This window comes from Manacus candei, unplaced genomic scaffold (assembly GCF_025592945.1).
Source record: "Manacus candei isolate 608988 ecotype Guabito, Panama unplaced genomic scaffold, ASM2559294v1 h1tg000453l, whole genome shotgun sequence".
NCBI classification, from domain to species: Eukaryota; Metazoa; Chordata; class Aves; order Passeriformes; family Pipridae; genus Manacus; species Manacus candei.
This window is the reverse complement of record NW_026138501.1, coordinates 1-18,263: the sequence shown is the minus strand read 5'-3', so window position 1 is coordinate 18,263 and position 18,263 is coordinate 1. Positions and strand designations below refer to the sequence as shown.

At 37.7% G+C, this 18,263-nt stretch overlaps 1 protein-coding gene across 1 annotated transcript; it reads right to left on the bottom strand.

Annotated features, from left to right (window-relative positions):
* Positions 1–261: 261 nt before the first annotated feature.
* On the bottom strand, positions 262–17,186 carry LOC127465626 (protein GREB1-like; the record flags this gene model as incomplete). The annotated part of the gene is made up of 11 exons (XM_051776140.1): positions 262–1,953; positions 3,595–3,733; positions 5,345–5,545; positions 6,090–6,225; positions 8,501–8,719; positions 9,683–9,857; positions 10,658–10,862; positions 12,474–12,635; positions 13,404–13,546; positions 15,895–16,053; positions 17,084–17,186. Coding segments are annotated over 11 exons (1,806 nt in total), but the record flags the coding sequence as incomplete, so codon positions are not given.
* Positions 17,187–18,263: the final 1,077 nt, after the last annotated feature.

The window sequence follows — 18,263 nt, the reverse complement described above, 5'->3', positions numbered from 1 at the left end:
AAAGGAGATTTCAACCCACTGTCTTTAGATCTGAGTTCTTGCAAAAACTCTTATATATTTGAGGCTGTGGTATGCTGTAGACCATTAAGCAGTACTGTATTTTCTCTTGATCATTTCAGGTCATTGCTTAATTATATTAACTCCTTTTAACCAATCCTTTTACTTTGTTTTTTCCCACTACAAAAGTGTACTTGTTGGTCCTGTAAATCACCGAGACAGATGTCCATGCAGCATGAACTTTATTTATAAAGGATGGATTAGACATAAATGCCACACTTCTATAAAAAAGTTTAAATTAACTAATCAACTGGTGAAAACTGAACAGGTAATACTATTTACATAGGACAATGCTTACCTACCTTCCCAAAACTTAAAGTGAATTCTCACTCTGAAGCAAGGACAATGATATATAGAAACACACTGATTGCTAGCAGTTACCTTGTAGGTAGCAATCCATGTCTCTCAAACTTACACAACTTACATTTTCTCTGCAAATGAACCTAAATGACCTCTTTGGCATAATCATACTGATGTCTGTGTTTCAAGGACAGTATTTTAACGGGCTCAGCAACCTGATAGCACTTCATCACTATAAAATCAATGATCCACCCACTGGTGTATCCAGCAAGAAAGGCCAGCCCAAATATTAACTAGCAATGTCCATGCTCATCCTTCCTACACCTCAACTGAGTGAAGTTAACACTGATTCTATACAGACAAACAGAAAGTTTGCAACTTAGACAGTATTTCCAAAAACTAGACAAAGACGGTGATCGCTGATTTCACATTCAGAGCATATGAAATATTGTGATGCCTGGTGCCATTCTAGAACATCTTTTTAGATTTTCACATGAATTTCTCAGCAATGTAATCTCCATTTTCTCACTCCTTTGAGGCACCTTGGCAAGAAAATATCCCCAGAAAGTGTATTGGGAGTGTTTTAGAACCGTCTCATCTGCTTTCCTGAGTGCACTGGGCCCAGCTTGAAATCTGCAGTCAGTTCAACAATTCAGTCACAAACCACCACTGTTCTAGATGTAATAAATCACTTGCAGATCAGTCTTATCATTTGATGTCTTCAGTTACTCAAGTTAATAACAGTTTCAGGTTTAAATGTTCAGATCTCATTTTAACATCTACCTTCTTAACTTTCTTCCTTATGCTAATAAAACCAGACATATTATTATGCTTCTATTCCAAGAGTCCTGCATGGTAAAACTATCCAGTGTGGCAACTATTCCAAAAAATAAAGCTCCAACTGAGTTCCTACTATTAAAGAAATATACTTTACAAATCTTCATATAAAAATCCTACCTGGATCAATCAGTAGAATATACTACAAAACTGTAACAACTCCTGTTGCCCTGTGCCAACTGTTAGATAAATAAGATTTGTAAACCAAAATCTGCTCCTAAATTTACATTTCCTATTTCTGGAACATACAAAAAGTTTCCTAAAACTTTTCCTTATGAACTTGCATTGGTCTTTTTTGTCACAGAAGAAGTGCACTCATTGACCTCGCTTCTGATCCAAAATGATTTCCACCATGTGGAGTAGTAAATTTCTGTGTCTCTCTCAGAAACTGGGAATGACTTCCATCAGACAATTAAATTAGAAAAGTCACTTAAAGATTGGAAATATAAGCTTAAATTGTCTGATTATATATCATTCTAATAAACCATGGAAAACAACCCTCTTTCTGTTCAGAAAGCAGAGCCTCTCAAAAGTAATTTCATGAGATGGTGGCAGTTAGTCTCTTGTATCATTCAGGAAATGTGTCTCTTTTCAATTAAATATGTCGTCCAGTCAGGAAGAAAAGTGGTCTGTCCTCTTTTGCATTGGCAGTCTGGAATTCATCCCGCAGTCGGAACTGCCATTCATCTTCCAGCTCCAGCCGGACAACAGTCTGGCGGAGAGAATTGCGGTCCTGGCAAATCACACACAGGGTGGCACCTAAGCAAACAGTTAAAAAGAAACTCACATGAGTATCCCCTTGATTCTCAGATCACCCAGCTCCCACCACCCTTTGGCATGTAGAACTCCACCACTTTCACATCAGGAGTTACAAATAGGCTTGGGAGAAAATTAAGCTGCTCCGGTAGGACTGAGGAGAGCCGTGTTCAGCTCCCTATTTGTCAGGATCTTCTTGTGTAACCTGAGGTACCTAGTATCCACCTAGTAAACAGGACTAATAGTACTTCCCCTACCCTTTAGGGTAAGGAAGGGTAGAACAGTTAGGTCTAAGGAGGTGGTGATGTGTCCTGGCAGCAAACAAGATAAAGCCCTACATCCATTCCTGTTTTAGTCCTCCTGATCATTACCTTTGTTGAGTGAAACCCTCAGCAAAACACACAAGTCAATCGCTGTGATAGCTGACTAAGCTCTTTGTGCTTTGCTGGTCAGAAGTGGTCTAAATATGTCCTTAAAACTAATCATTAACTTTTAGTGTTTTTCAGATTGACAAGCTAATGTACTGGCAACAAAGAACCTGTATGGCTATGGACATAGGCAATGCCCAAGTAAAAAAGATCCTATTTTATAATAATATCAATTTTAACCAATATCAACTACCCTGACTGACATGCTGATACCATTTTAACTTGCTTGTGTGGCTTTCTGGATTCTGAGAAAAATTTTCAATTAAGAGGAAATAATTACCTCAACAGCATTTGGTAATCTGAATGAGAGACAGTGAGGTAAGTGTAAATGCCCAAGACAAAAAAAAAAAAGCTATGAATGTAATTAAAAAGAAACAGGACTGACAGTCATGTGGTTTCTAGTGCTTATGTGGCAGGTTCGAAAATCCAGTAAACTGCCAGGGGAGACGGAGAAATCCCAAAGCAAATACATGCTATAAAAATTGCCTGGTTTATGCAAAATAAGACTGACTGATAGCCCCTGTGTCACCTGCAACAGAGAACACAGCAGTTCAAAACAACAATGCCTGTTTCAAGAGGCACTAACCACAGTGTTTTTCTTCCAGTGACAGTTATAGCTGTGAGTGAAACAAATCCCCAGAGCACTAAATGCCTACGATAGTAGCAGAATGATACAAAAGAAGTCTGCAATGTGACTGCCTGAAATCCAAGTGGAAGTTAGTTGTCTCCACTGCTACACACCATCATTAGAATTACATGAAGAAACTGGTTATTGGGAATAAATTTTAAATGAGCCAGCATCTATTTCCAAAAATAGTAAATAGATTTTGACAGAGGATTGTCCATCACCCATTTTCCATCACAAATTATAAAATCTGGAAGAACATAATAGGTAAATGGTTCCTGCAAAAACCTTCAATACTCAGTTTTCAAACATAAAGTAAGGAGTTGTGTATGTATGCTAGACACAATGATATGGATCCAATATTCCTCCCCACTTAGAAATCTGCAGAATTTATAGCACTGTTATATACCAGCTTACTACAGTGCAGAGCCAGCATGATCCAGCATCAAAGTTGGGTGGGACATATAAATACAAATATGAATACATGCATATACATATATATGTATAGATATTTTCATATAAAATGGGCTTTCCCCGGGTTCCCAGAGATCCTGTCATCTAATTCTTTGCAATAAAGTTATTGCAGCTCACCTTTAAGAAAATGAAACTTCTTCAAAAAGCTAGCTACAACAAAGGAGTCACAGAGGTACAGCAGGAGACCACTGAATGTCAAACCAGAGGAACTGATGTTCAGAGAATGAGGCCGAGAACTCACATAGCAAACTGCAATCTGATTGGGAGAGGTTGGGAAAAAAAAAAATCAACATTTTTCAAGCTTCTATATAAAGCTAAGACTTGATATCAAGCTTCCAGTATTTTCAGCTGATTCAAATTCAGACTTGCTTTCCAACTCCAAATATTGTGAGATGTATGGTTCCTTCCAAAACATCCCTCTACTTATTACAAATATATATAAAGCACTATTCATAAATATATATTAGTTGCTACTATTTATTACTATTATTATCACAAGGTTTATATGTGATAGTTTGAAAGCTGCAGTAACTCTAGCTCCCCACAACCATAATGCTGTGACCTGCCCAGTAAATTTTATTTATATGAGTAAATACAGTAACTATGCAGTCAGACATGAAAAGAACCTTTATAAATTCCAATTTTCGTTCCAATGGGATTACTCAAGTCAGTAGAGTTGGGCATATACATGAATGCACAAGGTTTCGTCTTGTGTAGTTTGTTTTTATGGCTACTCTCAACATCCACTAAGAACTGGGAATATTTATAGCACTGTTTCAGGATTTAAAAATTTGAATTAAGGAACCTTCCACACAGGACTTTGCTTCCAAAGTGCCACTGTATTACATAGATGGGGCAGATCCTCATTTGGCATAAATTAGCCTTATTCAGTGGAGGAAGGTTGAACCACAGCAACTGAGACTCTGCCCCACTATGTCTATTCCATATTCCTTCAATCCTATTGTATCATATTCCAGCTCAGGTAACAATTCCAGAACCAGACTGAACTCATTTCGTGTGCCGAATGGGTTAGACCTGAAAGTATGCAATGGAGGAAGACAGTAACAGTACAACACCCTTCCATAGTTTGCTTTCCTAAATATGGTGGGAATACAGGCCTGTAAGAGCTTAGCCAGAAAGAAAATGAAAAGATATAGTTCAAGATGTTCTGGGAGCTGCATATATGGGAAGCTCATTACACAGTTACTTTGGTAAAGAGGTTTAGTAAACCCAGCAAAACTGAGTTTCATTTAGTTTTCAAGTCAGATGAAGAGGTAAAAACAGTTTCTCTCTCATGAACAACACCATCTTAGTATCACACTTCTATTCAACCTACATTTGAGTTGAAGTATGACCTTGGCTTTATATTCAAACTCATCAGAGGGAGTGAACAGCTCCTGAGATCTAATGTCAGCTTCTGCCATTCTGACTGTTTTTTTGGTATTTGCTTCTCTGCTCATCTTATCACTCAAAAGTGAACTAAAACATTGTTTAAAGTGCTTTCTAAGGGTTAGTTAGTATTTGTAAAACCCTCTTATGGAAAAAAATTTGCTGTAGAAAGAGACAAATTATAGCAGATTGAGAAAATACTTCTTAAGGAAAACGTGCTCTGTAATAATTCAAGATCTAATATAATCCACAGACCATATTACTATTTAGGAGAAATCTGGAATTGTTCTCTATGTACTTTCATTAAAGCCTCTGACAATATCTCTATGGGACTAAGAATTTGATTTTAACATTATAGGAATCTAATACCTAATTCTTCAAAGGCTGTATAACTCTTATTAAGGAATGCATCAGCAAACCCATCCAAAACATACCCTATAAATTTCTAGAGCTGCTTGAAGATTATTTTGTTCAGTACCTGTGGTCCTAAGTTAAGGTAACAGTCCACAGATAGCACTGGATGGCTATAATTCTTCAATGAGAGAGGGAAGAAGCGATGGCTGTGATACTGGAGGTACTTTTCAAGGAGCAACTGAGCAGGTGCTGCCAAGAAGGTGTGCTTGCTGTCAGGAGCACAAATGTACTGAGCAGGGGAGATTGAAACTGGAGTGTCAGATACCTATGAGGAAAAAATATTTCTGGTACAGATCAATCTTGGTCAGTCAAGTTGTACTTTTCTGAATTTTGGTTTGTATAAAACATATCTCTACCCTAAAAATCTAAAATCTATTTAACAAGCAAAATCATTCAGCCAAAAATGTCTGCCATCAGAAAAGTTTCAGACAGTCATAGAATTGTATTTGTATTTGTAGTCTTTGAGGTTTCTTCTTTGAACTCAAAGTACTCCTACATATGAAGTCACATGAAGATGAGCAATTCAATAGCTGTAGATAAAAAACACACAGTGAATGGTTACTTGGACCGTAATGAGACACTTGGGTGTTTTTAATAATTTTTAAAGGAAAATTATTACGGACAGGTGCATTTTTGACAAGAATATTGGGGATTTCATAAATAAATAACTAAAAAAAGCCCTACATGGCAGACATACCCCATTACTGGCAACAGTAAATGCACCAAAATACCTCAGGTCTCCTGGATAAAAGGTACAAAAAAGGAAAACAGAATTTTAACAACAAAGAATCAGAGGTCTTAGTTCCCACCTTGGACTTTATGTGGAAGGATCGTTGTCCTCCTACTGCAATTTGCTTTTTCATCACATTGAAGTGATTGAACCGACAGATGAGAAGGCCAGCACTGTGGACACGCAAGTTGAAGTCAACATCATCACATGTAAATCTGGAAAGAATAAAATCATAGCAGGTCAGAGGAATGTTTCTTGTAACACACTGACAAATACAAGCACTCAAGGTCTGATCAGCACCATGGAAGGGACAGGTGTCAAACATACTGACCCTCCACCAGTGCCTACCAGTCAGGGAAAGAGGCTTCAGCTTTGTAAAAATAAACTAGGCTAGAATTGAGTTCAAGAAGATCAGAATGAGGGAGGGAAGCACTTATTGAGGGAAAAGAACCACAAACATAAAGTGGAAAGGCAGTAAATTGTCAGGAAAATACCTAGGAGTTAAAATATTTTCTTTGCCTTTTACTACAATAATGCAGTCATAGAAAATTGCTACATAGGTTACTACCCCAAATAAGGTCAAGGAAATTAATTTCTTCAACTTCCAAGGAAATGGACGAAGCCCTACATTTGCTTTGTCAAACACACATAAGTATCTGACTACTCATTTTGCCATCAGAATACGAATATCCGGTAATTTTTTCAATGTGCCTCTACAGAAATAATGCCATTTTATGTTAGAGATGAAAACTATTTGAAGACAAGGAGTCTTTTCTTAATACAAGAGAACTGTTGAGACATAGGAATAAATTAAGCAGAATGAGGCCAAACATCCATGATCTAAATCTGACCCATTCAAAGATTATGATGGAAGAGAATAAAAGGTAAACTCCTAAAATTTTTACTAAATTCAAATACTCTTGTCTTTGGAAAATTCAGACGTGGTTCTCCATTTTGAAAGGAAACAGGATGATGTGCAGAACCATTGGATTGACATCCAGGGCATTAATTTAGGAGAGCTGAGCAATTAGTGCAATAGTTGATATCAGTGAGAAACATGGCATTTAATTATAGGGGTTTAAAAAATTGTCTTTGATCTTAGCAATATCTACCTACATGGCTATTTTGTATCCCTGACTGTCAGTGTCTCTGTGTTTTAAAATATACCTTTTTCCTTGCCAGCCCAAGCTTGGAATGTCATACCATACTTCAGGCTCAACAGCACCCACACAGAGCATTAGGATGAGCCACAGGTGGTTTAAAGAAACAGGCAGGAAATGGGTGGTGTGATCTGGCATTCCTGACATTTTAACATTGCTGCCTCTACTCATATCACTTTGCTTTATTGTCATTGTCTCCCCTAGCCCTTCATAATGCTTCATAAGGCAATACGGTTAGGCAGCCTGGGAGCATAGTTCTGTACTAGGAGACACATGGGAGCAAGTTTAAAATGCTGTTTTAAAGTGTCAGGCTGGTGACAATAGAAATACAGATCATCTGTTTATCCACAGAATAATGAAAGCAGAATGCTTCCCTGCAGTCCCAACAAACTTGGACTTCAAAAGGTATCTTCCTGAGTTAGAAGAGTTCTTCTGAGAAGCACAGTGACTGATGTTCAGTTACCTAAGTCTAGATGTGTAGAGCCATTTTAGATTATCTGAGGTGTCCCACTTAGCTTACAGAAAAACACATGTAGCTTTCATGTCAGACCTGCCAGCCCCATATGGAAATCATCTGCATATTCTGAGTTGCCTAAAGACCATCTTTAGACAAGTGAATTCCATTCTAGTGATATATACTTCATTCTGTTGTAATAAATTCTTGTCCCCCAAAAATGGGGCCAAAACCACAGTCTATTTCACACAGATCAGTAAAATTCTGTGAGATGATGTACCTAGTGAATACTGTTCTGGTAACTGTGGTGATGCTGTGTGTGACAAAATTATAATCAGATATGTCTTATGTGGCACAATAAATGAAAAAGTGGGATTTCTGAGACAGCTGAATGTGAGAAACAACCACCAATGTCAACAAGATTTATTTATGCTTTTCTTCTGATTTTTCTGATGAGCACATATGTGGTGCACTCCAGTGTTGTGCTACTCAGGGTAAAAAGCCCAGCTATATGTTAGAACAAGACTTGGTTATGCACCATTCAGCCATACATCCCTGTTTTATTTGGAAGGGAGTGCACATAAGTGGGCAGGAGAGGAAGTAAAGTGTTCACCAAAAGGTCACTTGGAGTCAACCAATACTTCAGGGCACACTGCTGAGTATATCTACCCTGTAATTCAAATATGACTGTTTTTTTGGAACTATGGAAATTATTGTCTTTTTTTCAACTTCTGGCAACCTGGGAAGGATCACTAGCAAGAAAACAAAATCTGTCTGCATGTCATTCACAACCTCCCTAAAAAACCAAGAGCTTTTGTAAAAACTCTTTTACTTGGTTCATTATCTCTATTCAAAAGGTGCTGCAGATTCACTTACCTGTTCTGGTTATACTGTACATTCTGTGTCAGATCCACATTCAGCATAATGAAATCATGCACATGGCAGCAGGAGAACGGTTCCTTGATCTCAGCACTGCTTGTTTTACTGGACCATTTTCTCATCCCAATTAAGGCATAATGAGTAACATTGGGAGTTGCTTCAATATGTTGTAGAATTTGCTTCAAGGAAACATTCCTTTCAGTCCACGTATAGTCGCTACAATAATTATGAAAATGTGTTAATTTTAAAATATATAGAGAACATTCAGAACCTCATTCAGCTGAAGAGCAATTATTAACAGTCAAAAGTTGTTAGGATATCCAGTAGATAACTCCAGTGTTGTCTTAGTTTACTGCATTTTTTTGTCTATTTAAAACTTAAAATTAACTGGTGCTTATGTGGTGGGGACTGGTACGACAGATCTGAAACTTAGTCTAGATCTTTCAAAATATTCACTCAGATATATAAGCTTTTAAAGTTACCTAGATAATATTCTAATGAATCTGGGAGGGTTGCTGACTTTGTGACGTAACTTAAGCACAAAGTATTGAGATCCTTCTAGTCCACTCCTAGAGTCCATAAATCTCAGTTTTCACTGAGTTTCATTCTCTCTGAAGGTTTGCTGTAAATCCTGCATAGCACCATTCTGAGAACAGATAAAAATACCTAGTACAAACAATGTTCCAAAGTAATGAAAACAAAAATACTAGTTTGGGGATTTGGGGAACTCATAAAGGAGCCACACAGACTGGGACTGATGAAAGAGCCACAGGAAATCAGTCGCACAATTTGCACAGAATTGTCTTCTAGCTTCCTTAGAAAAATCTGGTGAAAAATGTACATGTGAATGTCCGTGCTTGTCCAGTGTATCAGGGATTGCTTATAGAGTCTGAAATCTGCATTCCAAGTAACTGTAGCTTGAACCAGTGTCAATCAAAACAATAACGGCTGCAGGGCACGTAAATCTTCAAGGGACAGAAATGAAAAGCAGGCTAAATAAAAAGCACTACATTATGTACAATGAAAAGGCAGATATTTAGGATATCTACTCTCATTAGGCAGATATAATTCTCTGCTTGTACAGGGTAAAAGTTGTAGTATATCAAACATAATTTCAAAATCATATGCAGTGAAATGTTAAAAAAGATCAGCTGAAAAAGCATGTATTACTCTATTTACCTCTTCCTGTCTCCTGAACAATCAACTTCCACTGCATTCCACATAACACAGGAGTCATCTGAAATGACAATGAAAGGCCAAATATCCTGGGGTTTTATGCCCAGCTCCTCCTGCCTATTTCGTTCGAGCTCCAGGTTATGATAAGACAACTCTTTTATCAGGAAGTGTGCAGCACCTGAAACCAAGGACATAACCATCAGATTAAAAATAGGGGCAGAAATTGTTAGCATTTAATTCAAAAGCCTTTTGAAGTGAGCATTTCTGCAGACAAGGGTATAAACCACTCTGAAGATTTTAACACCCCAACACTCCCCAGAATCAACTTACTTTGTCATTTGCCAAGAAAGTGACTTACAGAACCACACTGAGACACATGCAAAATGAACTCTGACTTTTTTGCTAGTGTCTTAAGGGTTTAGTGACTAATTCTTTTTACCTGACAGATATTTGGGTCCACTAGCATCTCAGTGCAAACAGCTAGAGATGTTGACTGACCAGCTGAATGACATGGAGAATTTTCCCTAATAATCTACTTTCAATTTTTGTCACTACTGTTGTGTATAAGTTCTTCCAGCAGCACAAGAAAAAGGCTGAATATTTCACAGATGTTATATTAGCAGAACCTACCTAAAGGATGTACCTAATCAGTGCATCACTGCCCATGGAAACAGTACATAACTTATTTCCTCGAGGAAACAGTCAGTTACTCCATCTGAGTTAACACCCTCAACTTCTTTTAAAGTCCACAGAAGAGAGTAAGTATTTCTAGGGTGCAATTCATCAAGCTTGCTTTAGGTGACCTGGCTTAAGTGAATTTCATCTTCAGCTGTGACCCACTGTCTCCAAAGGGAATTCAAATCTCCAGATCAGACATGCTCGTTACAAGGTGTATATCTACATTTCACTGCTGATTAACAACACCTCAAGGGTTCAGGTCACGTGTCCACATTTCTTAGAACTTTTTGTTATGCTTACCTACTCCTGCACTGTTGAAAATGCTTGGAAGAACAAGCATGATGTGGTTGGGCCAATACTTCTTATATATGGCCATTTCGTATTCCTTAACAACTAAAACATGCAAATGACTGGCTCCATCCATTGCATGATATAAATTGAAAAGTCCATGTTCATGACGACCAGTGGTGGGAGTAAAAGTGGGGCTTTTTATGTAATCTTCACTCTGTAAGCAAAAAGAAGTGTTAACCTGTATTAACCTGGAGAGAGAAAAGAGAAAGAGAAACAGATTCTTCAGGAGAATAAATCAGATTCACTGTCACTGTACAAACTCACGCATTTTAAATTATCTTGGTAGGAAAATAAACAACTTTTGTAAGAGCTTGGAAAAAAGAAAACTCAATCACTTAGCTTATTCAACCGGCGAGAGTGTGGTGGAGTGGACAGGACTGCTAACCTTGACCTGCCAAGTGCACAGGGACCTGGAGGCTAGATCTGGAAAAGGATTTAGCTCCATATGACATAAGACAGTAAGAAACACCTTACTCCAAAACTCTTCTGACTGGCCAGCTCCTAAACTTGAAGGCATTGAAACTCACTGGGTGTTTCCAAGCTTGGTAGTACAGTAAAAGCCCTGTTTCTACAGATATCCAGGACTGTTCCAGTCTGGGAAACTGTTTTTAGCCTGGTTCCTACCAAGGTCATTAAAGACCCAGAATGAAAGTGTGCCTCTTTACAGAGACTCACTAAAGTCCTCACAATTAAGCACTCCAGATTTAAAACTGCCAAACCACAAAATGGTGGACTTGATGCCAGTGGAGTTCATGAAAAGTAGATCAAGAAAAACATTTTATAATGATTTAATAATATAGGTATATATCCCCCAGCATTTTTCAATCTTGCAGCAAGATTGCAGACACTATTTGGGGGCAAGTGAACAGAAAAAGAAGCAAAGGAAGAATAAATTATTCTGGCAAAGCCTCAAAGCAGGTCAGTGGCAGAAGCAGGAAAAGAATCCATGAGGCCCCAGTGCACAGTTCTGACTCTGTAGCCAAGCACAAGGTTACTGGCTGAAGAAGAGCAGGAGGTTTCATCCTCACATTGCACAGTTGATGCTGTGTTGCTGTCTGGGTTCTTCCATTTAAAACTTGAACTGGAGGGTGGTATTGATTTATTACTGTTTATTGGAAGTAGCTTATTTTCTCCAGGATAGAAGTGCTACTGATCACTACTGTTCCACAAATTGCTTCAATACTCCAAACAGTGTGGCCTGAGCATGGCACAACTTCACCTTAGACATGGATATCAGGAGTCCCTGTAAAGGTCAGCATCAGAGTTTGTGTGGCCTGTCCGATGGATGACCTTACAAAGTGTTTTCTTTACAAGTGTGACATGTGATTCTTTATACAGTCTTGAAGCCACGACAAAGATTCTTTGAAAGCCTTATTTTTATGTGAAAGTACCTGAGCAGTTATGCAGAATAAGACAGGATATTCCACTGCCTTTCTCCACAGAAAAAAAATGCTTCCTCTTAGTAATGGTACAATAAACAAAATAATGTCTCTCAGGTTCACTGCTGAAACCATTCTCACTTTAACATCTTAAACCCATAATGAAAGACCTTTAGTCACAGATAAGCTATTTATAAAGAAACATGGTGGCTAGACAGTTTTGCTTCATGTGTCCCTTTCTGGGAGAAGGTACAAGCTTAGTATAAGGACATCTTCACTATCTCTTGACAGCAGGAGTAGTAGTATAAAGAATACTAATTCAACAAATTTAAGAATTGGCGGTATCTCTCTCCCATATATGATGATAAATATAATTATCCATCTACCTTATCTGTGACTAGTGGTAGCCTCATGCTTTCCAGTTGTCTTCCTGGTTGGCTAAAGACAAAATGATGCTCCTTTGATTTTGGAATGATAAAATGCAGCTGGATCTCTTCTCCCAGCATAGAATAGGAAAATGCAAATGCATGCAGAGTAGACTCATAAAGCTAAAGATGGGAAAAATGGGATAATTCCAGTTAGAGTCAAACTACAAGGTCTCAGTGTAGTTATATACATTTATAACATTGCTAAACAGATTACAATCACTTACAATATGGTGTTAGATTTTACTTCATTATTCATAGGTGTTAAGCAATATCACCCAGGCTAGAGCTTACACTGAAAAAAACCCCACAGTAAAGTGTTCCCTCTTTTGAAACCATTCTTTCAGCTTTGTCTTGCAGATGGTACCAATACTTACAGGTCACTCTTTGGTTTTCAGAAATACTGACACATAAAAACCAGTATTTGCACTGCTGACACCTTCCTCCTCACACTCTAAGACGCAGGAAATTAGAGGGTTACTCTGAGTAATAACAAGTTCTATATCACCTATAGACTATTCTATGCTGCACTACTCCTGTATCAGAAGTAGCACCTGTTACAGTTACCCAGGTGAAAACACAAGCAAGTCCCAGTGGGAAAAGATTGCTGGGAAAGTACTTTTAACTGGTAAGTATATATATATATATATAGATTACAGCACTGAATAAACTAGTGTAAATGAGGCAGGAATCAGTCCTCTGATGTCCCCAAACCTGCAGTCTGGTCAAGGCAGGCAAACCTCAAGAACTAAAAAACTCTGTAAATCAGCTGTTTTTAACACCCACGTACAATTTCCAAGCGAATTTTAATACAGTGAATGTACACAAATTGTGTATGCATTGTGTCTGCTTCAGTTTCTGATCTGCAGAGTAACTTCTGGAAATCTTTACCTGGTACCTGGGATTGAAACCCATATACTGATGACACTGTTCACAGTGATGGTAGGTGTTATATGCTGCATACTTGGACAATCTCATCCTAGTTGTTTGACGGCATGTGTACATATCCTCCTGTCTCCTGCTCATTGATCTGTCTATTAAAAAAAAAGAAACAACTTTAACATATATTCAAGGCTAGAATGTGACAAACTGTTTCTGTCATTGTAGTCAGCTTCTAGGAAAAATGGCCATACTAAACATGTACAAAACAAACTATGAATTCATTCTGAGAATAGTATGTTTATAAACTGTTATGTACAAGAAAGGGAATTACAAACGTATCTGTGAATTCATGATTATGATAATTCTGTACAGATTTTACATAAGGCTGGTGTGTAAGCAAAGCCAGATTATTAAAATTATCATTGTTGCTGTTGCTATTACTGGTTGAATGCTTACAAAAGTAATAAATAGTAAAAAAGAGCCTTATGACATTTGCCATTCTGTGACAGAAATCACTGTACATTATGTGACATGAACTTGGCAATTGAGTGATGTTGCTCTTTAGTTCACTTCCATATCTTTTAAAAGGATCCCCTTTGTGAGAGACTGAAGGATGATGAGGTGTAATTTCTGCTGAAAAGGACTTTGTTACATCACCTTTCACTGAGATTTTCAGCATCAAATCAGGTTGTTCAAGGCTGTTCCTTGCCATGTCAAGTTTTGAAAATCACTAAGAGTGGAATTTCCATAATCTTTCTGGGCAACCTGTTCCATGGCTTGACCACTTTTATTCTGGAAATATTTTTCATACTATCTACTTGTAATTTCTCATGTTGCAATTTGTATTTGTTGTCTCTTCTCCTTATGCTGTGTATCTGTAATAGTGTGTGTTTTTAAGTTCCCATTAGGAAGTTGAAGACAGCATTCAGATGGCCCTGCTAGACTTCTCCAGACCAAATCAACCCAATTTTCTGCAATTTTCTTCACATCTTGGTGGCTATCCACTAGCCTCACTTCTGTATGTCAATGTCTTTCTCACACAGGCAAGCAAAAAACTTGGCAGAATACCCAGATGTGGTCTTAGAGGTGCCATGCACAGAAGAATAATCACTCCCCTTGACCTGCTTACTAAATTATTACTAAGCCATTAACCCAATCGCGAAGTGGTGACTCATGTTCAAATTGTTGTCTATCAGGACCATCAAATCACCTTTATCAAAGCTGGTCTCTACAGAGTTGGCCTTAAGCTTGTGCAGCTGAAAAAAATTATTCTATCCCAAGTGCAAGGGGTATGTTTGTTGAACTATATGAGGTTCCTGTTCCTGAGGTTTATTCCTGAAGGTTCCACTTCTCCAGCCTGCCAAGGTCTTTCTGAATAGCAGTGTTACCTTCCTGCATATTGACTCCTGCCCCAACTTGGTACCATCCATGAACTTGCTGACATTGCATTCTGTCCCTCTGACCAGGTTATTAATGGAAATCTTAAACAGCATTTGTCTCCCTATCGGTCTCTAAGTATTGCCATGAGTATCCAGCTGTCAGTCAGACTGGTGACACTCCTCACATTTTAAATTCAGTGGTCCAGCTAATTTCCTACTCACTTTAAAATCCCCCTATCCAAATCACCTCTGTCCAGTTTTGCCTGTATGGATATCATAGAAGACAGTGACAAAAGCCTTGCTGAAGTCAAGATAAAGCCACTGCTGTCCATAGTGCCAGTCACCTCATCATAAAATGCAGTCATGTTTACCAATCACAATTTGCATCTGATGATCCATTCCAGCTGATCCCAGTCACTTTCCTTCATAGGTCTGGAGATTTTGTTCCATAATTGTTTTGAGGACTGAGGGTAGGCTGAGTAGGTTGTAATTGCTTTAGTCCTCCCCCTGTCCTGTGGAGGAAGGGCATGGCATTTTCCTTTTTCCAACTATCAGGAACCTCCACCAATTGCCATTACCTTTTCAAAATAATAGACAGTAGCCTCACAACAATGCTGGCATCTCCCTCAGCATACTTAGATACATCCTACCTAGTCCTATGGGCTTGTGTATGTCCAGCTGGATAATTCAGAGGACTAATTCACACCTCAATACTCCAGGAATCTACATCTGGACATATGCATCTCACGCTTTCCAAAACTAGACCAAAACCTAAAAAAATAAACCTATAAACACTTTTAAGTGAATAACTAACTTTTCTCACGTAAGTCTCTTCATTGCTACAAAGCAGGACAAGGCTACTATATAAAACCATTCAAATACACAAATGTACGTGGAATTAGAGCTTTTTAAATTAAAGACTACCCATATAATATTCCATAAAACATTTATAAGGCTTATACTCTGGTACTTCATCTAGCAAACTTGTAATCTTTTTTCACTATTACTTAGTCAAGTGAAATTCTAACATTTTAACTCTGCTTGAAAGTTTAACAGGATTCTCATATTAAAAGCAAATAAATACATATATGTGTACCAATCTAGATTTTTGAAATTCTAACCTTCGTTGTTTATAGTCTGAAGCTTTGAACAAATCAGACTTGCATCTTCGTATTTCGGATCATGGATAGTGTAGTCAAAAGGCATCTTCTTAAATGTCTCCAAATCCGGCCACATATCTCCAGGCTGATGGTAGTATTGATCAGATTCTTCTTTTATGTCTATCATATTATTGAAAAATAAGAATTCATAAAATTTTAAAGCTCTTTATATTGCTATAGATGGTTTTGCTTTGTCTATTATTCCTACTTCATTTTTTCTTTCATTATTCTGCTGAAGCAATACTATTATGCACCAAGAGGTGTACCTCATACCTCAATGCAACTCTGCCTTTTAAAATTTATCTTCATGTCCTGATTGCAAGTTTTCTCTAAAATCCTACCAAAAATACAAAGCATTGCTTGCACAAACCTCTCCACTAGCAGGTGGTCCACTTTTTCCACAGGTTTTCCCATAAACCTAGAGAGATAGCTGCCTCTTTCTCTTTCACAGCTCACAGTGGAGGAAGACTCCTGGGTACTGCCCCAAGAAGCCCTCAGAGACAAGAGCTGAGGCACATTCCCACAGTAAAATCACTGAACATCTTCAGTAAAATCACAGAACACCTTCTGATGGAGGTAGATCACAGGTTGGTAACATCTACTTAAGATTCTACACGGCTGACTGTGAGCAAACATTTAGTGCAGAATTACACACAGTCCATAAAATATCACCTGTATTTTTCTGTGTAATCCAGCCCTTAGTTACAGAAACACATCTGGAAACACAGGGGAGTACTACACTGCAAATAAAGGAAGTTTGGACTAAAATTAGCTATTAGAGAGCAGAAACTTTATTCCCTCATGTAGTCTTACATACTTAAAATCTATAGCATTACTCCTCATGGTATAAATCTGCCAGAATTTCACCGATTCTTTTTATATACTTTACCACAAAAGTTCATTTCAATTCCATCTCAGTGGTTGGATATCATTTAATATTACTGAGAGGAAGACTAAACTCTAAATGATTAGTAAAATAATAAAATATTCTTAAGTGTCAGTTGAAGATCACAGAAAATTTTTCTTACAATAATTCAATAATGTAAAGTAACTGCAAAGCTGAAGGGGATAGAATATACAGACAACTACTTTTCAATTTAGCGTAACAATGTTCTATTGTCTACAGAATATTTTTATATCAGGAACTTACTAATATTGATTTCTTCTTCATCATAAACATCCACTTCTGTCAGTCTGATCAGCATTCGGGACAAAATACTGAGGAACTGCAGATAGGCACCTGTTTTCCCTATCTGTAAATAAATAAATTAGAAATACGAAAGTAAACTTTCATTTTTCTTCATGTTACTTTTCCACATATCTGGAAATGGCAGCTGCAGTGAAACTGAATATTACTATTCAGTGGTTGCAGATCCCTGTATTTGTATATTCCTTGGCATACATTAAATGTTTACTGCTGGACAGTTTTGTTCTCCCTATGCAGGAGCCTAGTTTGGAAAATGCATTGTATATAACAGGTCTAATTACAGGCCCACAGACAATAACTTTCTCTCCTGATGTTACAGTTTCTACATAGGCAATGAACGTTTAAAAAATCCATTCAAGCTCTTAAAATGTTGAATAATACCTCCTCAAATTACAAGATAATTAAAGAATTACCTCAACCTTTTAATTTTCATATGATTTACCAGTGCACTGACTGCTGCTGAAATACACTATCCTGAGGAGCAAAGTGGGACATGGATCTCTGGGAGAGCTTGTGCAGGCCACTTCCAATCCTGAAGGACATGGTATGTGCAAACTGTGTTGTTCCACCACCTTTGCTGAAAATACGTTATTTCCCTTCCACTCTTTTAAAATTACCTTTTAAAAGTCCATTTAAAAATTATCTTGAGATTATAACTTTCTTCTTTCTTTTTCACCCCACCAACAAACTACATAAATTTTCTCTTCATTACACTAAAGAGTATTGCTGGAAGCTATAAGCCACAGCCAATTATTTACTCAATAGATTGTTCTGTGTCTTTCACATGTAGTTTGCTGATGATAACATCAAGTAAGTAAGGCCATATCTAAGCAGACAGCTTTACAAACCATGACTGTCTGTGTGTATGTGTGTCGCCTGTACAGGGAAGGGTAACGTAGACCAGTTACAACACATTCTGCTGCAACTGTCTAATTTCACAAAGTGGCATCAGATTTTGGATTAAATCTCTATTACTATTGAATTGAAAGCCCAGCTTCACTTCCATTACTGCTAGGACATGTCAGAAGAACAGGCTGTTACGTTACTAAATAAAGTATTAAAGTTACCATTCTCTATCTATGTCAAGCAAAATTTTCATCTTCTCTCAATATTTGAGAAAGGG